The sequence below is a fragment of the Vigna unguiculata genome, chromosome 6, assembly GCF_004118075.2.
Source record: "Vigna unguiculata cultivar IT97K-499-35 chromosome 6, ASM411807v1, whole genome shotgun sequence".
Lineage (NCBI taxonomy): Eukaryota > Viridiplantae > Streptophyta > Magnoliopsida > Fabales > Fabaceae > Vigna > Vigna unguiculata.
Window position 1 is genome coordinate 32,562,903 of NC_040284.1, and position 22,539 is coordinate 32,585,441.

Here is a 22,539-nt window from a genome sequence, read left to right on the forward strand (position 1 = left end):
TGACCAAACCACAAATATCAGTTTCTTTGTATGTTCTCAAGGTGTTATATTGGTCCTGTATAGTTGAAAGAACTATTCTACTGATTCTGGTATTTGAACTATCTTTTTTTCACCTAGTTACTTCTTTTTCCCTTTCTTGCACCTTTCCTTGTGGCAGCACTTTGGGAGAACTATCTTCCAAATCTGGTCAAAAAAATCAATAAATAAGTCAAGGAAGTGGTGCTTATTAAACTTTGTTTCGGTGCATGGGAAAATAAGTTATGTTAGTGGACTTCACTCATGGAAAATTAGTAATATGTTCTTAGTTTCATTTGAAAACTAAATGAAAAACAGAACTAGTTTGTTATTTATCGCTGTCATAGTGTCATAGACTCGTGACTTACTGTTGGATAAATGAAATTCAAACGTGTCACAAGGTTCTTCACTTTCTACTAGAAAAAGGCTATCAAATGTTGTCAAAGTAACTCGTGCAAGCAATTTACAAACTCCCAAACCTTTGATCAACAAAAACTGTTCACAATGGAGATTGGGGTAACTACTTCTACTATGGTGGTCGGGGTAGAAGCCCCAATTGCCCTTGATCATTCATTTTAAGCAAAGAAAACTGAAAAGAAAAAAAAAAAAAAAAAACGGGGCAGGAAGTAGGTGTTCTTTTTGGAGAGTTGTGGTGTATGAAGCTCTTGATCCTTCAAAGTCTCCAAAAATTTGTTGGAGAAAAAGGCTGTGAGGGTTTCTTAGATTTACAAGAAACAAGTTTCTTCATTGGTTTCCCTTTTTATATAAATATATATTTTGTTGTTTTTGTTTGCTCCTCTCTCTGGAGCTGTGAATGTGAACAGAATATACTGTTATGTTTCATGGAGACTATTTTTTCTATTTCACAACCCATGTTTCATCAGTGAAAAGCTGTCTCAATAAGGACATTTGTTTATGTTTATCAATCGTTTAAAATATTTAAACGATTTAAATATTAACATATTTATCAATCCTATTATATCACCCTTTATTGGATAATCAAGTAAAGTTAATAGATTTTAAAAAAAAAAACAGTGAACCTGAAGAAAACAATCCCATGTGTCATTATGCCTACGTAACCATGACAATTTATTCCCCTGATGTAACACAAACAAGAAATTGGGTTGATCTGGGTGTTTTTGTTATGACAATGACAAAGACAACCCGAGTTTACAAGATATACTAAAGATTTTGAATACATGGCCACTTGAAATGTTTTGCTTGTAGACATCAAAGTCGTAGATTTTGCAGCATTCACTTCATTCCCCTTTGTTCTTGATTATGTTCTTTAATTTCTCATTTGCAGCCACAAGTTCAGCAGTTATGCCTGGTTCATTGGCTGAATGCCCTGCATCTGGAACCACCTGTTTCATCGTATGATTTATTAACTTGACCATGCTATGCATATGATTGTGTGGAAAAAACTTCTTAGTTCCTAATTGCCAGTGAGTTTCTTGATAAGAAGAAACCAAATCTAAGAAAATATCACTTTAAGATCTCTACCCTGAAACTTCATTGGTAATTAGCATAGCATGCAGAAAAAACAGAACACAAAAGAGCAAATGATCAAAAGCAACATTTTAGTCTCACCCTAAAATCTGCCTCTGGCCAAGCTTTATGAAGATCCCAGGCTGACATCATAGGACAGCAGATATCATATCTTCCCTACAAAGTTAAGAAAGAAATACATCAAGAATCTACATTTTAGAGGCAACAGTATTAAGGTTATTTTACCTGCACGATTGTGGTGTGGATATGCCTAATTTTATCAATTCTGTTCAACAGGTATGAATCAGTGGGGAAGAATCCCTTGTTCACAAAATAGTGGTTTTCAATCCTTGCAAAAGCCTGATAGAAAAACATATTTGTTATCACTCATCAGCAAATGTTAAAGAATCTCAACCACAAACAACTATAAAACACAAATGTAAATTAATCCCAAACTAAAGAGAAAAAGGTTTGTAGACTCCTTTGTTTATTATTTTCTTGTATGTATATACAAAAAGCAACTCTAATTGACTAGGGATTGTCTGACTTTACAAATTTTGACAAGAGAGAAAACAAGTATAAAGTGCCTAAGGAAGAAAAGGCAGTGCTCGTCAAAAACACCAGTTTGTCACTCTGTCCACTTATTTTCCTCCTTTCAGACTGCAAAAATTATTAACTAATTTTCTACAAGAGAAAAATGTTTTCCATAAACTAATAACGGAATTCAAGAATACCCAAAAGGCCAATAGCAACATCTATATGGAACAGAGATTTGTAAAGTTGTGCACTTCAAACTCTAAAAAACACAAAATATCCATATAATTGGTATATGTTAGTGTTTTTACACAAACAATGGCATATTATGTAAGTTACACAGCACAGTGGGATGGGATTTGGAAAGTGAATAGCAAACACTTTTCAGACAACAACCAGGTTATTCTTAACTTGATGAACTTACCAATGAAAAGTAATCATCATCCCCTTTTTTGATGTTATCTTCATTTGGGAGAAGATGAGCAGTCATCATTTCCCATTTAGTCCATGCTCTAGCAGCTGCATACTAAGAACAAAGACATAGATAAGTAAGCAAGAAAAAATCTTGAATTCATTCATAAATCACATTCAAACAAGTACTGTTCTAGAAAGGGGTTGATATCTTTTGTCAGCAATTGGACAGCGGAAGAGAAAAGAAAAGTTTAGGGCTGTCCCTTATACATTTAACAAAGAAACTGTGCCCCAAACCTCCTCAATCAAATAGAAAACCCCATGTGCGGTGGCATTGAACGTTTCAATATATGCAAAAAAGCCACTCTAGACAATCCAGTCAGGTAACATACTCATAGGTAAGCTCATTATTCCTCGTTTCATATACGAGGATATGTTTGTAAAGGATAGATTTCTAAACTAGTTCTAAGAAGAGTTCAGGCCAAAAAGAGGGAGCAGCAGCTCTGAAACCAAACTAGTATTTAAAGAAGTCTTGTTATGATTATGGGAGGACAAGATTCAGAAAGGCATGCTGAGATAAGAAAACCACAGAGACACTAACCTGAGTTTCGATATCATTGGAGTTCAATCTCTTATTATAGGCATCAACGAAACATCCTCTCTCACTTTCAGGAATAAGATCTCTAAATGGCTCCCAAGCTGACATGAGACAAAATGCTTAAAAGTCAAGATTCTAATGAGCAGAAAGCCAGAAATCACAATCAAATCAAATATGAGATTATGCAAAGCTACAACGGAAAACATCAAATTATTATACATCATTTCATACATCAAATAAGTCAAACCTCTTCAAATCATTAAAAGGAAAACTAATTATGCATGGAAAATATTCAAACTTAATGCACCAGAAAATTAGATGAAAAGACAGCTCCATACCATCAGGATATATTGCAGCAGCGCCACCCTCATAAAACCAATCAATTTCTTTCTTCCTTAGGAGGAAAATTCCCCTGAGGATCATGCCAGTAACCTTGTAACAAAATGATAATAAGGTATTTTAAAAAGTGAACAACATAGCATGAAATAAACTCCTTAATTATATAGAGTACACAATCTTGAGCAGTACAGGAAAAATAATAGTAATAATAGAAATATAACAATAATAATAGTAAAAGAAGACATCATTATGACATAGTAAAAAAGAAACCAATCATAATGAAGAACAGAGTTAAACACCTTGTCTGGGTGAGATTGGCTATATGCAAGGGCAAGGGTGCTTCCCCACGATCCACCAAATACCTGCAAATCATACAGGTCAGAAGATCATATCTAATTACATAAGAATATTGAATCACAAAATGCCTACTGAACACAACCGATGGTGTAAAATAACCTGCCATTCTGGAATTTCCAAATGTTCTCTTAGCTTTTCAATGTCATCAATGAGATCCCATGTGGTGTTTTGCTCTAAGCACGCATGTGGTGTGCTTTTCCCTGCACCTCGCTGATAAAGATAATAATTGTCAATTTGTGTCATAGCACAAAAGCATGGGAGACCATTATTGCAGAAACTAACCTGATCAAATAGAACGACACGATAGAAGTCCGGATCAAAAAATCTTCGGTTGCTCGGGGAAGTTCCTCCTCCAGGACCTCCATGAATGAAGACAACCGGCTGTCATAAAATGCTTAGAAAATGATGAACCAAATTTCCTTTTTACCGTTATTTACACTTTCTCCTCAAATTAAATAAATATAAAACAACCAGAGTGTTAATGCTCATAATTTAGCTTTCCCAAATGATGTAAAATGCTTAGATTCATCCGACCACACATGCATGTGTAAAGATAGGTTTTAGCATTACAGTTCATACAGCTGCATTAATACTTAGAACCACTAAAAAACGGTCTATTGCCTTCCATTCCAATCTTGATCCTAATATAAACATATAAGCCTAATGCATGTATAGAAAAGATAAAAAATTTAAAAACGCATATTCATTCCATTGTTGGAGGCGAGTCAATTGCTACTCACATGGCCACTGGGGTTTCCAGATTGCTCCCAGTAGATTGTGTGAAGATCTGAAACCTTCAAAAATCCTGTACTGTAGGGTTCTATTTGCGGGTAGAGATTTCTGACAAGTTTTTCGGATTCCTTTTCTGAAGCCATCAAATTACTAGAAATTGGTTCAATTCTATGATCAATGCTTTGAATGCGAATAACTAAGCTCTTTCTGCCTGCGCATCACACCAAAACCGCAAATTTTAGAAGAGCCTTGTGAAGATATAAATTTATTCAATATAATAATGCAGAAACAGATTCAACAGTAATGAAACACAAACATACATTTGACGAGACAAGTGACCCACATAACTCTATCATTGTATCACATAATTAATAAACTATCTAAACAAATCTGGAAAGTGGAGGAAGAGAGAAAGAGAAAGGGAACCTGAAGAAGGGATTCCTGGGTGAGAGAATGGAAGTGAAATGGGAAATTTGAAAATTAGGGAAGGTAAGAACGAGGTGACGAGGGTGTTTGGAAAAGAACCCAACTTCATTCTGTTGGGTTTATTAAGAACATGTGACAGTGATTATGTTATCCAATCAACACTTGCCAACGTAAAGATCGTGTGCGCTTCCACTCACTGAATTGTGTCACCTCGTAATTGGTGATCTTGTCGTGTCTTTTGTTTGTTATCATCCGTTAATTGCATCTAAAGTCACCTGTTCGATGCAAACGAGGCAGTTATAATTACAGATTTTTTTTTTCGTTTTTTATATTTATTATTAATCAATCTTCCCTGTTTTTGAAATGGGTTTTAATAGGCATAGGAGAAAAAAAAAACTGTACATAAAATTCAAGTAAATGAATACAAATATAAATTCCTTAAACCGAAAAGGATAGTAAAATTTTAAAAGTAATTTGCCACCATAAATACATCAGATTTAAGATGCAAAAATAAATTTTAATATAAAAATAAAAATTAATGTGATTAAGTAGATTTATGGGGGAAAAAAGAAACTTTAACATAATTTTTTAAAAATAATTAATGGCTTAAGATCTTTTAAAAGAATACATAGATAATTGCTAAGTATACAATAAGAATTTATGTGTCATAAATGAGATAATAAAATAGGAAAGCTCATTTTGTCAAATGGAGACTTAGATTCCATACTTAAGTCCATTACATACAATAATTCAAACAGCACTACCAGTGTTCATTGATTTTTAGGTAACATAATATGTTACAAAGAGAAAATACAATTCTATTGAGAAGAGAATTCCATTACTACTACACATATGCTACAAACCTACAACATACAACTTAATCCTCCTTTGGTTTATCACTCACAGATGGTTCATAATCGTACACAGAATTTTTATTTTCAACAAAAAATTTCAAGTGACAGGAGATAACCCCATTCTAACTGCAAGACATTTTTCAATTGATAACAGAGGTCACAGCCTTGCCAAAATTTCACCTAATTTGATCCAATACGAGTGTTTATCACCCTTTCTTAGCCTCAATTTTTGTGCTGCTTAGAAATGAGGAAAACTCAAATGTCTGCAGTTGAGAGAAAAAAATTCCATTCTTTGGAAATTGGAACACCTTATTTAAGCACCAATGGTCACAATCATTTTGTTTGGGGTACATGGATCTGCCTCTTCCAGCATATGAACTAACATTCTCATTGATGGTCTTGAAGCTGGAATTTTGGCAGTGCACAATAACGCAATTCTCAACACCTTCATGGCATCCTCTTTGAAATGCTCTGCAATAGTAGGATCCACCAATTCAAGAGCCTCTTCTCTGCTCCTATTACTGCTGCATACCCAATGCACAATGTCATGATTGTCTCCAAACTCAGCCTCCATTGGCCTCTTCCCTGTTACCAACTCCATCAGAACAACCCCAAAGCTATAAACATCACTCTTTTCTGTCACCTTACAAGTGTAGGCATACTCTGCACAGCAATAGATAGAAAATTAACATGACATTTTTTTTTTTGCCTAATACAAAATAAAGTGATTTAAAGCTTACCAGGAGGTAAGTATCCCAGTGTTCCAGCAATGACATTGGTCCAATTGCCTTGTCCTCCATTCAGAATCTTGGCAAGGCCAAAATCTGCAATCCTTGGCTTCCATTCTTCATCCAGCAATATGTTGCTGGATTTGACATCCCTATGTATAACTGGTCTATCACAACCATGGTGCAGATACTCCAATCCTCTAGCAGCACCCAATGCAATGTCATACCTAACCTCCCACCCCATCTCAGACTTCTTCTTACTGGTGTGCAACCTGTCCCACAAACACCCATTTGGTAAAAACTCATAAACAAGCAAACTGCTATCTTCACTTGTGATGCTACAATACAGCTTCACAACATTCACATGCCTTATAGAGCTAAGAGTGGCCACCTCTGCATCAAATTCTGGTGACCTTGAACTCCTTCTAAGCATAGTTGAGGTGCTCCTGCAACTTCCCCTGTCGCTTAGATTTGAAGTCCATATGTGTTTCACTGCAAATTCTGCCCCACCTTTGAGCACAACCCGATAAACATTGCCGGATCCTCCTTTGCCAATCAAATTCTCAGCCTTGATCCCGTTAACGATTTCACTCTCGTTGAAGTTTAACACATGGTACTGCTTGACATCCCAGGAAGTAGTCTTCAGTGGCTTCTCGGACTTATTCTGCCTTAGTTTTGTGAAGAGGAAAAACACTCCAAGCAGAACCATTACAGCAGCAAGGAAACAGACTAAAAGATTTCTTAGTCTCCTGGAGCTTCTGGATTGCATTGAACATGGTGTGATACCTTTCAAAGTCTGGCTGCATAAGCCAGGATTTCCCATGAATCCATCTTTGAAAACTGAAATAGACAAAGGTTCTGGTATGGAACCAAACAACTGATTGTTTGATAAGTCGAGAAGGCTAAGTCTCAGAGATGATAAACTGGATGGAATTTCACCAGAAAGTCTGTTTGAGGACAAGTTCAATGAATTGAGAGTTGGAAGAGAACCGATGCTACCTGGTATAGCCCCAGAAAGAGAGTTACCAGCAAGGTTTATCTCATTAAGAGAAGTACAAGAACCAATGGAATCTGGTACGACACCAGAAAGATTGTTCCCATCTAAAGTAAGACTTGTTAGTTTCTTCAACTTGCCAATGCTTTCTGGGATGTTACCAGAAATTTGATTTGAACTTAGCTGAATTTTCACCAATGAAGAAGCTTCTGAGATTTCCATCGGTAACTCCCCTGCGAACTTATTGTTAGATAACAACAGTTGAGCCAGAGATTTTGCTTTGGCTATATCTGATGTCACTGGACCTTCAAACTGGTTCATTGCAAGATCAAACAGAGACAAATTTGGCAAGCCCCATATGCCTGAAGGAACTACACCCGAAAGTGAGTTCCTGCTCAGAGCAAAACGAACCAAAGATGTGCATTTTGCATACGTTTCTGGTATTGTTCCATTGAAGCTGTTGTTCAACAGTGCCAGTTCACTGATTTGGTTGTTCTTGCACAGAAAAGGTGGTATTGGGCCAGAAAGAAAATTGTCAGAAACATCAATGTATTGCATGCCTTCCCAAGAGCCAAGATTTTGAGGAAGAGGACCAGTGAGATTGTTCGCATAAAGAGAAAGCTCTGTGAGATTCTTGAGATCTCCAAGCTCCTTTGGAATTTCTCCTGACAACTTGTTCCCAAAAAGCTGAAGGGATGCAAGGTTTTTTAAGGACCTTACCTCGAAAAGATCACCCTCAAGTTGATTATAAGAAGCATCAAAGTTAACTAGACTAGTAAGGTTTCCAAATCCAACTGGGATTTTCCCACTCAGATTGTTATCATATAACTCAAGCTGCCACAGCTTCCGAAGCTTTACTATATCGGCAGGAATCTCACCATATAAATGGTTGTCAGAAAGCTCAAGATTCTGAAGCTGAGTCAGATTCCCAATCCCCAATGGAATATTCCCAGTGATGCTGCAATTTGTGAGGTAAAGCCAATACAATTTTTCAAGTTTTAACACCTCCAAAGGGAAAGAATTTCCCTTCAACAGGTTATCCCCAAGACTCAGGAACTCAAGACTAGTTAGATTTCCCAATGATTTCCATGGAAACACGCCTGAAATTCCACTGGAGTTTAAGTTCAAGAACTCCAGCTTGTACAGACTCGACAAATCAGGCATTGCTCCATTGAATGAATTCATACCCAAATCCAAATGCTTCAAGTTGGTGCACTTCATCAACCCCTCAGTGATCCTTCCATGCAAGTTGTTAGACCCCAAAGATATCTTCTCTAGCGATTGAAGCTCACAAAGCGAATCAAAGGGAACAGTACCCTCCAGCTGTTTCTGCGGAAGATTGATTTCTGAAACAAAACCTTTGGAATTGCATACAATCCCAGTGAATAGGCAGGGAGAACTTGCTTGTTCCCATGAACTAAAAACAGTTACATCTGAACTTTGTACTGAGGACTTTAAGGTCATGAGTGGTTGAAGTTCATCTGAGAGGGAAGAAGCAACGAGGCAGAGGAATAACAGGGCAGTAGTGGAGCAGTACCGGAAATTCCCTCCGGCGAGCATACCGGCGGCGAGGGGAGGTTGTTAGTGTGGAGTAAGTGCAAGAGTCGGTGGGAGAAGAATGGACCAAAGAGGCTGGTTTGGTTTGGTTTGGTTTTACGTTGAATTTTGGGTTTGGTTTCACACGGAGAATGATCCACGTGCATGGAAACAATGCAATTATGGGCTAATAAGGACAAAGTCGGTTTCAACTTTGACTATGCTGCCTCATCATGGGACTCTTCTTAATTGCACGTGTTGACTCATCATTTATATATTAACTGTAAAGTATTTATTACATATTTCTGATTATAATTCAATATTATTGATTTTTTCCCTAATATATTCGGATTAAAAATATTACAGAAAAATAAATAAGCAAATATTTTATAATTTATAATTAAATTCTAAATTTCTTTAATTGATATCATATATATTTCCATGAAAAAGAAAAGTATTAAAGAATTTATTTATACTTTAAAATTGTTTAGTATATTTATTTTATTTGTTTCATTATGTTATATTCCTTTTAAACAACTTTTTTTTTGTTAAACGATATATTTTAAATAAAGCCGAAGTTAAAAGAAAATCAAAATAACTTCTAATTCGGAGGGTTTTAATCTAAAAATGGAATTTGACACACAATTTCTATTTTTAACTTTTTTTTTTAAATTAAAAATTACTTTTAAGACATGAATTTGATGTAAAATAAGTTTTTTTAGGAAAAGGAAGAAGAAGAAAGTAGTGGTGTATGCTTGGATTATTTATTCGTGTCATATATCATTTTAAGTATAATACAAATAACAATTGATATATAATTATATAATACTAGAAGAAAAATATTTATATAAGCCAAATGTTCTGACTCCATTGATTGTGGTAATGTGTTATTTGATTGAGATTCGTTTTTCCAATCTTTGGAAATTATTTTTGACGACAACTTTTAAGTACGCGAGTTGTCAAATTAAAATTTGATAGGTTAAAGTAGTAATATATAATAATTTTGGCTTAAATACCTTTTAATAATTTATTATTAAATAAAGATAAACTGTCAAATAAATTATTACATTTTAGAAAAGATCATTTAAGAGGGTAAAATTTCTAAGAAAAATAGTTTAGTTTTAAAAAAGGTTAAGGGTAAAATTGAAAAAAGTGACATTTGTACACGAAAATGGTAGATCTCTTTATATAATGATGTTTGTAGATATATTTTAATAAATATTATAATTACTTATTTTCTATATTTATTATATTTCTTTACTTGTATTTATGTCATAAATTGTTGTTATGTTTACTTCATGAAAAAATTATGTTTATTATGCCTAATTATATTAGATATTATAGTGACAGTAGACTCTGATCTATAATTTTGATGTTACGTTAAAACGTAGATTTTAAATCTAATTTAATTTTATAAAATTAATTTATAAGACTAAGTTTATATTTATTTATATTTTAAATTGATCTTAAATCCAACTAATGTAAGAATTCTAACAATATTTAAACATTTTTTAGATAAAACGTGTTATTATTTTAGTCTTGAATTCTTTTGTAGAGAAGTAAAAGTTTGATTAATTGGAGATTGAACTCCAAAATCACTTCCCATTTCAATCTTATCACTTTCTTTTGTCGTTTCTTTGTGCTTCACGTTTAAAAATAACTAGCTTCCTAATCACTGAGGTTAGACGTAATGAATTTTTTCTTGATATAATTTTATCTTTGTTATATAATTTTTTTCATGATTGTTATGTTATTTCTTTGTGTTTAATGTTATATAATTGATCATCTATACTTTTAGTTGTATCTAAACATCAAAAAATATTTTAGAAGTCGGTTAAAGATTAAACAACTTAAAAATTTGATTATAAATAAATTATTATCTCTTACTTATTATAAACACCTCTTAATGCAAAATTCTGTAAAAATAGATTGTTATTTTAACTTGTCTCTAAAATATTACGTACATCTATTGAATTTCTAGTGTAAATGTTGGAAAATGTTGAAATTATGTTATATATATATATATATATATATATATATATATATATATATATATATATATATATATATATATATATTTATTTATTTATTTTGGCCACAATGAAAGTATTTAATAAATTAATACTTCACCACCTCATAGCAATCTTCTATTTAATACCGTAAATGGTATTTCAATTTAATATTTCTTACTTAATGTTATTTCATTTTACCACTATTCATTTTGTAATTACTTGTTATTGCATTAATTATTTTTAATAGAATATTTGTGAATTTTATGATTAAATGAAAATATATAGGAAATATATAGCGGCTAAGGCTTTTTTCCATGTGATGTGACCACCACCGACTGAGTTTTGTTTGGTTTATCCAAGCAGTTTCTGCAAAGTATTTTTAAAATGTTAATTATTGTATAGAAATAAATTAGACGCAAATTTTATTTTATAAACCATTTTTGTCAGTTGAATTAAGTAAATCATATTTTATAAGATTAATATGTAACCAATTATTTTATTATTTTATTAGTACATAATATTATTATAATTAAAGAAACATTAGGTCTTTAAATATATATATATATATATATATATATATATATATATATATATATATATATATATATCATATTGATCTACTATACCACCTTATAGAATTTAAGCATATAATATAAATTATATTTGAAAAAAAATCATATTTTATTGAAGACGAGAGGAAAGGTCCAAATAGAATACTCAGTGAAATTGTTATCTTAGATAGTCCAGCAAAAAGAATGAAACCATTGAAAAAGAAAAAGGAAAGCGATGATAGATACGTCTATCTAATTCAAACTATTTACTGACAAATTATTCAAATTATTCTACAACTTAATGTACGTTTCACTGTAAGTGTGATTTAGAACACTAACAAGCAACACTATCCATGGTTGTAACTTTGAAACATTAGAAACTTATATGTTTATCTATTTCTTGGATCCAAGGAAAAAAAGTTGCCGGATAAATATGTGTCTAAAAATAATCATTACTTTTGAATTTGAATGTACAACTATATTAAAAGTATATTCTTTATTAAAGTTAAATATATTTATAATTTTTAAATTTGGATGTATTAAAATTTGTTTATGTCTTAAACATAAAAATAAATGTATATTGTCTTGTTAATTTAATAATATTATTTTTCGTTCTGTATTTTAAAAAATATTATAAACTAATACTTAAGTTGAAGTATGTCAAAATGGTTAGGTTAAATATGTTTTTAGTCTCTTAATTTTTAATGAATTTTGAAATTAGTCCATTTTGAAACTTTAGACCAATTTAATTATTTATCTTTTGAAATACATGAATTTAATCATTTTAATCAAACTTTATTAAATTTATTTGACATTTTAAGCGCGTTTTGTAATAATATTTGACTTAACATTAAACTAAAAATGTGTCAAATAATATAAATAACTCAAATATAAAATTTTACGGAAAGTTAAGAAATAAAAAACATATTTAACTCAAATAATTAATCAGTATAAATGATAATTTGAAACGATATTTGTATTTGACAAAATTTAACACAAATGATTTATTTATTTTTAAAATTTAAAGAGTAAATTGTATGAAAGTTTAAAATACAATTAAAATTTAATTTCAAATTATAATTTATGAAGTATATATCTAATAAAAAATGATGATTTCCAACAAAATAATTGAATCAGTAAACAGTGGAAGCATGTTAAGAAAGTGAAGATAATAAAGATAACGTCAACGTCAACGATGAAGTGGTTACATCAAATATTTGATCGATCGACACGTAACATAAAAATTCATGATATGCCTACCATCTTTGAATTTCATGCTGAAACTGGTCATACTGTAAGCTCGTGATGTCGTATTTTCAAAAGCATGGTGAAGTGACTTTTTCGGGCTTTGTCCCACTTAATAAATTTTACACAGTTTTCACATTTTACTTCTTGTAAGTTAAGCATGGTGGAAGTCTATTATTGGTGTTCTTTTCGTTGGGAAGACCTAAAAAATAACAAATAATAAACTGCTCAAGCAAAATTTAGATAATTTTTTTAAAAATAAACAATACGTAAAATAATAAAATGTATAAAATAAATAAAAGAAGAATCAATAAATACTAAATTTTTTTTATAAATTCATGGAACTTAGTAAACTTCCACTTATAAAAATTAATATGTAATAGAGTGAAACTTAATGAGAAAAGAAATAATTTTTTGTTTCAAATCTTCGTATAGGTTTGATCAGGATAAAGGTGCTCATAATTCTGTGTATCTGTTTCTCATTCTATTTTTTTTTCTTCTCGTCACAAACCTAATATAAGAGTTACATATTTAAATTACATAATAATGAATTGAAAGCTCATAAAAAAGATTTATTTTATTTTTCTTAAATAAATTGGTGTGAGTCCAATAAACTATTATAAATTTCTCTTAAATTTATTAACTTTTACTTCTAAATCCATCTAAATAAACAACACAAATTTTATTTTTAGATTCACTTAATTTCATTCATTTATTTTCTTTCCTTATCCAAAAGGATTGATTTATTGTTGTCTAGTACAATTTTCCTTGAATTTTAACTAAATCTTCATTTTTGTTTTTAATATCAATATCCAATTAACATAATACAGTACATAAATGATTAAGTAATTACAAATAATAATATTTAAAGTGAAACAAACTAAAAATGAACTGGACATAACTAATACGGAAAGCTCTCAAATTCAACCGACACACAGTATATTGATTGGGTTAAGTACAACTATGATAATGACATGTGCATGCATCTAAAAACAGTGAATTTGCAATTATTTTTTCTATAAAATTATTTAACAAAAACTATATATATATCAACTATAAATAAATTGATAATATATAAATAGATGTAATTTTATTTTACATATTAATTTTATAAGATTAGATTAAGTTTATAGTTTATTATATATTTACAAAATTCGTTAGATAAAATTTTCTTATGTCGTTAATAAATATATAATGTCATGTTTAAGATATTCAAAATTTTAATATATTAAATATTTTGTATCAACTAAAAATAAAAAAATAAATAATACAAATTTAATTTTACAAGAATTTTATATATATATATATATATATATATATATATATATATATATATATATATATATATATATATGCTTACAGAACCTCTCTTATAATCACAACTCACTTGGGTCTTGGATAATGAGAATGTAACAGGTTTTAATGCACATATTTTAAATCTCTTATGCATTTACTTGCGTTATATAAATTATCTATTATTTTTTAAAACACATATACACAAAATGCCTTTTACCCTGGCTATAAATTTTGCTTAACATAATATTATTGACCACAACAATAATAACAACAACAAAAATCATGTAAATTAATCTCTAGATCTTACTAAAATATATTAACTTGGATTAATCATGTAACGAATATTAAATACTAAGTTACTTAAATAAATGTTATTATTTCAACAATAACATTTATTTAAAATAAAAAATATGATTTAAATTTTAATCTTATAATATTTTTATCTATTAAGTCATTATTATGTAAGTCAACAATAGTTATAGAAAGGCTCAGCCCAATAATAACCTAAGCCCAAACCCAAATCATTATTAAACTAATAGTTTTAACAAGATTTGATATTCTTTAATTAATCAGTGTGGGATAAACGGTCTAAATCTTACAAACACGTTTACATACATGCATGCATACAAAAATGCATACATACATATATACATACATACATTCATTCATACATAAATACATACATCCATTCATTCATATATACATACATATATGCATCCATTTATACATACATTCATACAAAGATATATACATACACCCATACATACATACATTCAAACATACATACAATCATACATACATCTATGCATGTATACAAAGATACATATATACATACATCTATTCATCCATATATACATACATGCATCCACACATACATACATTAATACATACATACATACAACAATACATACATCTATGCATCCATACAAAGATACATATATAGATACATCTATCCATCCACACACACACACACACAGATATATATATATATATATATATATATATATATATATACATCCATACATACATGCATCCATCTATACATATATCTATCCATCCATACAAACATACATACATACATTCATGTATCCATCCATGCATTCATGCATACATACATACATGCATATATCAATACATCTACACATTCATCCATTCATACATATGCACATACATACATCCATCCATATATACATCTATTTATCCATCCATTCATACGTAGAAATATACATACATATATGTATCCATTCATACATACATCTATACTTGCATACATACATACATGCATCCATCCATCCATACATACATATATTCATACATACATCCATTTATCCATACATCTATCCATCCATACATATATGCATACAAACATACATACATATATGTATCCATTCATACATACATCCATACATGCATAGATCAATTAAACCATGCATGCATGCATACATACATACATGCATAGATCAATTCATCCATCCATGCATGTATACATACATATATACTACATACATACATAAATACTACACACATACATGCATAAGTACATACATTCATTCATACAGACATGCATCCATCCATCCATACATACATACATACACCCATAAATACTTACATACATACATTCGTACATACATACATACATCTATCCATTCATTCATCCATTCATACATACATTCATTCATTCATTCATCCATCCATCCATCCATCCTTACATACATACATACATACATATATACATCTATCAATCCATATATACATACATGCATCCACACATACATACATTAATACATACATACATACAACAATACATACATCTATGCATCCATACAAAGATACATATATAGATACATCTATCCATCCACACATACATACATACATACATACATACATACATCCATACATGCATCCATCAATACATATATCTATCCATCCATACAAACATACATATATACATTCATGTATCCATCCATGCATTCATGCATACATACATACATACATACATGCATACATGCATAAATCAATACATCTACACATGCATGCAGACATACATACATACATACATTCATCCATACATATACACATACATGCATCCATACATACATACATGCATTCATCCATACTTGCATACATACATACATACATGCATGCATAAATACATACATGCATCTATCCATCCATGCATGCATCATGCATATATCAATACATCTACACATGCATGCATACATACATACATACATACATACATACATACTACACATACATGTATTCATCCACACATACATACATTCATACATTCATCCATACATACACACATACATGCATCCATACATACATACATGCATTCATCCATACTTGCATACATACATACATGCATGCATAAATACATACATGCATCCATCCATCCATGCATTCATACATGCATACATGAATACATATATACATACGTACATACATGCATCCATTCATACATACATACATTCATGTATCCATCCATGCATTCATGCATACATACATACATACATATATAAATACATCTACACATATACATGTATTCATCCACACATGCATACATTCATACATTCATCCATACATACACACATACATGCATCCATACATACATTCATGCATACATACATGCATTCATCCATACTTGCATACATACATACATACATACATGCATCCATTCATACATGCATACATGAATACATATATACATACATACATGCATCCATACATACATACATCCATTCATATATCCATCGATGCATTCATGCATACATACATACACACTACACATATACATGCATTTATCCACACATGCATACATACACACATACATTCATGTATATATGCATGCATTCATCTATACTTGCATACATATATACATGCATTCATACATGAATACATATATACATACATGCATCCATCCATCCATACATACATTCATGTATCCAACCATGCATTCATGCATACATACATACATACATATACCAATACATATATACATGCATGCATACATACATACATACTACACATATACATGCATTCATCCAAAAATACACACATACATGCATCCATCCATACATGAATAAATATATACATTCATCCATTCATACATATGCACATACATACATTCATCCATACATACATCTATTTATCCATCCATACACTCATACAAATATACATACATATATGTATCCATTCATACATACATTCATACTTGCATACATACTTACATGCATGCATTCAACCATACATATATACATACACCCATAAATACTTACATACATATATTCATACATAGATACATACATCCATCTATCCATACATCTATCCATCCCCATACATCTATCCATCCGTACATACATGCATACAAACATACATACATATATGTATCCATTCATACATACATCCATACATACATGCATAGATCAATTCATCCATGCATGCATGCATACATACATACTTGCATAGATCAATTAATCCATCTACTACATACATAAATACTACACACATACATGCATAAGTACATACATTCATTCATACAGACATGCATCCATACATACATACATACACCATAAATACTTACATACATACATACATTAATTCATACATACATTCGTACATACATACATACATTCATACATACATTCATCCATCCATACATATATACATTCATACATGCATACATATATGCATGCATACATACATCCATCCATGTATACATAGATACATATATTCATATATCCATACATAGGTACATACGTCGATCTTACGACATACATACATACATCTATACACACATAAATACATACATCCATACATACATCTTGCATACATATAACCGTAGATATATGCATATATACATATATACATGCATCCATACATACATACCTCCATACATACATGCATAATTACATACATACCTCCATATATTCATATATCCATACATACATTTATACATACATACACGTATACGTACATACATTATGTTATAAAGAAAAAAGTATTTGTGGAGAAATTTATCACCTTAGTATGTTTGAGTCTACCTGATTTTAGTGAGTTTGGCTTTGTTTATAACATTAGTGGTTGATGTATGCCTTTTCGATTCGAATTTTTCCTGGTTTCTGCAATGACTTTCAATTTGATACCTTTAGTGATACTATTAATATAATATAGCAGAAATTTTGATGAATCTAGTCAGGGCACATTTGACAATAACAATGATTTGGACTCGGGTGGTGCTATACAAAAATTCTAACTTTATTCCAAACAAACGTGCTGACTTATTTTAATTGTGTTTGAAGGTAGTACATGCAATAGAGCTATGTTAAATCAAACCCCTTTTTTCAAGCTGTTGTTACTTCTTGGACAACTGTTATTTTTTCAATCCTACTAAATTAACATGGTCTTAGCCAATTTATCATAACTAGTGGCTAAAGTAGACCTTAAATAGACTGGTAGATAAATACTGTTAAAATTTAAAAACAAAGCAAACACAAACGTATGATGAAAATTAGAAATTTGTTTACTGTTTGATAAGTTTGTAATTAACAGGGTCCTATTACTTCCCCCTACACTACACAAATCAATTTTGTAATTAACAGGGTTCTTTAACATTCCCTAAACCAACACTAGTGAAATCACACACAAACAAAGAAAAAAAGAAGACAGAAAGAACATGATAAGCATGCTTGAATAAAACGTATTTAATGTTCTTTTTTTCTAAATTGAAATCAAAGAACCAAAGGAAGTGAGAAAAACAATACTTTATGCAGAAAAAATGAAGAATGGAGCTTGGAATGAGATTTCTCTGATTCAAATTCCTGATTGTAAGTTGCAATCTGCTGCTTAAACTAGTGAAGAAGAATCAAACTCTGATTGGAATGGAAGAATACCAACACAGAAGTGACAAATCTCGCGAATAACTGCCAACATAATAAAAGAAAATAAAAGGAATGAGCAAAAGCAAAATAGTAAGAGAAAGACATCAAGTTAAAGAATGTCTAAGATAGCAGCAGTGGACTCACCAACAACAGGATTTTGCAATAAGTAAATATGAAATCATACAAAATTTTGAGTCAGAAAAGCTTGTTAAAAATAAATTTCATAATGCATTAACAATATCAATTTTGAAAAGCCTGCTGAATTTAATCGTAGTGAATTTGCTGTTGCTAAAAAGAAATAAATGACGACAGATTGAACTATTTGGACAGAAAAGCGATTAGATGAACCTGAGAGACCAAGGAGAAGTGAACTTCATCTTCAAACAGTCTTTGGCTCATAATGAACTTTATCGTCAACCAGTCTTTGGCTCATAATGGAATTTCTTTGGCTCATAATGCAAAGTTAAAACATGTAGCAGACTAACACACAAACAAGGGATTGCATCTAATAGATTCAGTAAAATAGTTGATTTAAAAAGTGCAAGATGCAAATGTAAGGGTGCCAAAATAAACAAATTTCCCTTTATACAATTTTACATGTGTTAGCTGTTGTATATACCAAAATCAAAAAGTGAAACAAGACGTTACGTATTTCTCTCTATTATAATTACCGAGGAGAGTATACAAAAACAACCAATCCCTTTTCCTTTTCACAATTTACAGGTAAAAGGGGTTAGGAGGAGGATGCACGTCTTGCATCTTCGACATAGACACATTCCCAGCGAGCAAATTGGGCGCCACATTATCCACCGGAAGAACAGGTTTCAACTGCATAACTTTCTCCGGAACCACTTTCTCGCCATCCACCTTAGCCAGAACCTCAAAATGTGTCGTCACAGTTTCAGGCTTTGTTCTCCACGCAGGGTAATCCTCCAACTCCTCTTCATTCACCTTCTTCTCAGCTTTGAAACCAATCTTCACGTAAGTCTGAGCAGAAACATCAGCCTTCAACAACCTAAAGGAACCTTTCTTGTCAGCCTTGTGCCCTAACACAGAATGCAACAGTTTCTCAAACCCCAACAAGTTCGCATTCGACCCATTAATCGAAGAAAGAGGCCACAAAGTTGAAAACTGAGTGGGTGTAAGAATTGTGGGCGCTTCACCGTCGAGATCAACGCTCGAAAATGACTCAACCTCTTTGGTCTTCAAGGGCGAAGACAATTCCACAAGACCAGGTGCAAGACGTTTAAGCTTCAACGAGGTTGATGTTGTTGAGTCGGAAGGCGCTGCTGCGATCGACGTGGGACCAACAATTCTCAGCGACAAAATCGGAGAAGCCTGGGTTCTAGAAGCATGGCGAAGATGTTCAGCGAGAGCCAAAAGACCGTTAGCGAAACCATTCTCCGTGCGATTTAAAGGAAGAGGAAAATCAAGAGGTTGACGGAGACTAACGGATCTTGCACCTTTAACGGTAACCGCCGCCCCATCCGCCAAAATCACTTTCTTCAACACACCAGCATCCACGTCATGCTACACAGACAAATCACCATTTATCAATTCAAAATTACAAATTACAATCATCGATCAATTGAAAAAAATAGGTTGAATTGAAATTAGGGCTTACAGGGAGAGAGAGTCTCATATCATTGGCGTCGTGAATCCAGAGTTCCATCGGCCCAGCGAGGACGAAGGGAGCCAGAACTGGAAGCCCGTTATCCGAGGCCCGTTTCTTGACCAAGCCGGTATGGGCCTGGTCCTGGGACCGGAAAATGGGAAGATCCACATAATCCCAACGTTTGACGTCTTCGAGAAGTTTGAAGGGAATGACCTGATGATCGATTTCTAAGTCGAATCGGTACTCCACGGAATGCCCAACTTCAGCTTCTCGAGGATCGAACCCCGTAATCTTCACTTCATCCTCCCCCGTAATCCCAAATCCTTTCACAATTGAATCCTTCAAATCCTGCGCAAACCAAAAACGCCCAAACACGAGATTCAGAACCTACGATAAAACCATTTATAAAAAGAAAAAGAAAAGAGGATCGAACGAATGCGACGTACGGAAATGGCCTTGGGGTACGGGATTTCAGAGGCAAGACATGAATGAAAGAGGAGGACACCGATTCCGAAGAGGAGAAGCGAATTCATGGTGCGATTTGAAATTATTGGTTCGACGATGATGAAAGAGTTTTCTCGTGTGGGTTTGGGAGAAGAAAAGACAGAAGCATGGGTATATATATACAGTTCTTTGTTGTGTGATAGAAGGTTCTGGGGTGATGACGTGGACCAATGAGGATGGAGAAACTTATTTCGGATAAACGTGATTGGTTGCTATTCGTGGAGGTCCGAAATGTGGCGAGTATATTTTCCTACTTCTTTTCCATTAGCCGTAGCTTCCAAATCACGCGGCTTTTATTGCGGAACGAATTCAACCTTAAACGACGACGTTGCAGCATTGTGCGATTTTGCTAAAATACGAATCCAAAAACACTATGGCGTCGCCCGGACTTGAACCGGAGACCTTCAGTGTGTTAGACTGACGTGATAACCAACTACACCACGACACCTTTTTGATAATATTGAAACGTTTTAAAGATTATCTACGTGTTTTAAAATCGAAAGTTAATAATGTATCCTATAAAAGTTAGCTTGATATCTTCTATTTTTGTAATTTATATAAAGTATATCTTTCGATTAGTCTAAGCAATAATCGGTTTCAAAATATATGTAGATTTTTATCCGAGAATTTATGATATTTATTTGAACTTCGATAATGATTTCTAGTTTGAGGTCCGATTAAGTAATGCTTAAAGAGCAATTAAGTCGTTGACAACATAAGTCCGATTCTATTTACTGTGGCTTACGTAAATTGATTATTTGCGGGATTTTTTTGGTAGTGAGTATAATTATTAAACAGATAATACTAATGTTATGATGTATTTTTAGTAACGAGTTATAATATATATCTTAATTTTTATAATAACTACTTTAAAGAAACATAATGGACATTAAACTCATAAAATAGTTAATGTTGAATTAAAATGTATACAGTGTATCAAATATTATTCAATAAACATAATATTTATAGCAAATTACATATACAATTTTATCAACAAATTGACATCACTTCTATGTTTTATGGTTCACTTTTTTAAATAATAAAGCAATATCAAATGCTAAAGAAAATCATTTTGTGTATTATTTGTTATGGCAGAGATCTCGAATTAATTATAAATGAGACAAGCTCATAATATGTATAGGTGAGTGCAAACCTCACCGTACATATCAATTTTGTGGGGTAAAATTATGTGATTTTGTTTTTAATATTTTTTATGTTAGGAATCTCGTGTTGATTATAAATAAAGCTAGTTTACCCTATATATAACTGATACAAATCTCACCTTACAAAGCCAATTTTGTAGAGGTTGTGTTAGCTTAAAATTTATTTCTTAATATGGTACCAAAGTCATCAGTTAGAACTTAAACATGGTATAGAGTTATGAGTTAAAATTTATCTTAACGAGATTTATCGTTTGTTAG

General features: G+C 31.8%; 3 protein-coding genes and 1 non-coding gene across 4 annotated transcripts; all 4 read right to left on the bottom strand.

Annotated features, from left to right (window-relative positions):
* Positions 1–1,050: 1,050 nt before the first annotated feature.
* Positions 1,051–5,154, bottom strand: LOC114186986 (proline iminopeptidase). Its single transcript, XM_028075082.1, has 11 exons — positions 4,901–5,154; positions 4,483–4,685; positions 4,025–4,123; positions 3,842–3,952; positions 3,685–3,747; positions 3,385–3,478; positions 3,050–3,147; positions 2,462–2,563; positions 1,750–1,863; positions 1,606–1,680; positions 1,051–1,379 (listed from the first exon to the last, which is right to left on the bottom strand). Exons 1-11 carry the CDS (start codon positions 5,007–5,009, stop codon positions 1,275–1,277), a joined length of 1,173 nt encoding a protein of 390 aa, XP_027930883.1. The 5' UTR covers positions 5,010–5,154; the 3' UTR covers positions 1,051–1,274.
* Positions 5,155–5,620: 466 nt separating this feature from the next.
* On the bottom strand, positions 5,621–9,177 carry LOC114188266 (receptor-like protein kinase 7). The gene is made up of 2 exons (XM_028076854.1): positions 6,495–9,177; positions 5,621–6,417 (listed from the first exon to the last, which is right to left on the bottom strand). The coding sequence occupies exons 1-2, from the start codon at positions 9,034–9,036 to the stop codon at positions 6,068–6,070; spliced, it is 2,892 nt and encodes a 963-aa protein (XP_027932655.1). The 5' UTR covers positions 9,037–9,177; the 3' UTR covers positions 5,621–6,067.
* A 10,374-nt stretch (positions 9,178–19,551) lies between these two features.
* LOC114189047 lies at positions 19,552–21,228 on the bottom strand. The gene is made up of 3 exons (XM_028077744.1): positions 21,061–21,228; positions 20,624–20,962; positions 19,552–20,529 (listed from the first exon to the last, which is right to left on the bottom strand). Exons 1-3 carry the CDS (start codon positions 21,145–21,147, stop codon positions 19,717–19,719), a joined length of 1,239 nt encoding a protein of 412 aa, XP_027933545.1. The 5' UTR covers positions 21,148–21,228; the 3' UTR covers positions 19,552–19,716.
* Positions 21,229–21,492: 264 nt separating this feature from the next.
* Positions 21,493–21,566, bottom strand: TRNAV-AAC. The gene has a single exon. It is a non-coding gene; the product is annotated as a tRNA-Val (tRNA).
* Between the last annotated feature and the right edge of the window lie 973 nt (positions 21,567–22,539).

Excerpts from the sequence above, each read along its gene's own strand:
- LOC114188266 (XM_028076854.1), bottom strand. The coding sequence starts at position 9,036 with ATGCTCGCCGGAGGGAATTTCCGGTACTGCTCCACTACTGCCCTGTTA. Across the intron at positions 6,418-6,494 it reads ACTGGGATACTTACCTCCTG|AGTATGCCTACACTTGTAAG; the intron begins GTAAGCTTTAAA and ends ATTGCTGTGCAG.
- LOC114189047 (XM_028077744.1), bottom strand. The coding sequence starts at position 21,147 with ATGAATTCGCTTCTCCTCTTCGGAATCGGTGTCCTCCTCTTTCATTCA. Across the intron at positions 20,963-21,060 it reads CGTACCCCAAGGCCATTTCC|GATTTGAAGGATTCAATTGT; the intron begins GTACGTCGCATT and ends TGGTTTGCGCAG. Across the intron at positions 20,530-20,623 it reads ATATGAGACTCTCTCTCCCT|CATGACGTGGATGCTGGTGT; the intron begins GTAAGCCCTAAT and ends TTGTCTGTGTAG.
- LOC114186986 (XM_028075082.1), bottom strand. The coding sequence starts at position 5,009 with ATGAAGTTGGGTTCTTTTCCAAACACCCTCGTCACCTCGTTCTTACCT. Across the intron at positions 4,686-4,900 it reads CCCAGGAATCCCTTCTTCAG|GCAGAAAGAGCTTAGTTATT; the intron begins GTTCCCTTTCTC and ends TGTGATGCGCAG. Across the intron at positions 2,564-3,049 it reads CCAATGATATCGAAACTCAG|TATGCAGCTGCTAGAGCATG; the intron begins GTTAGTGTCTCT and ends CTTTGTTCTTAG.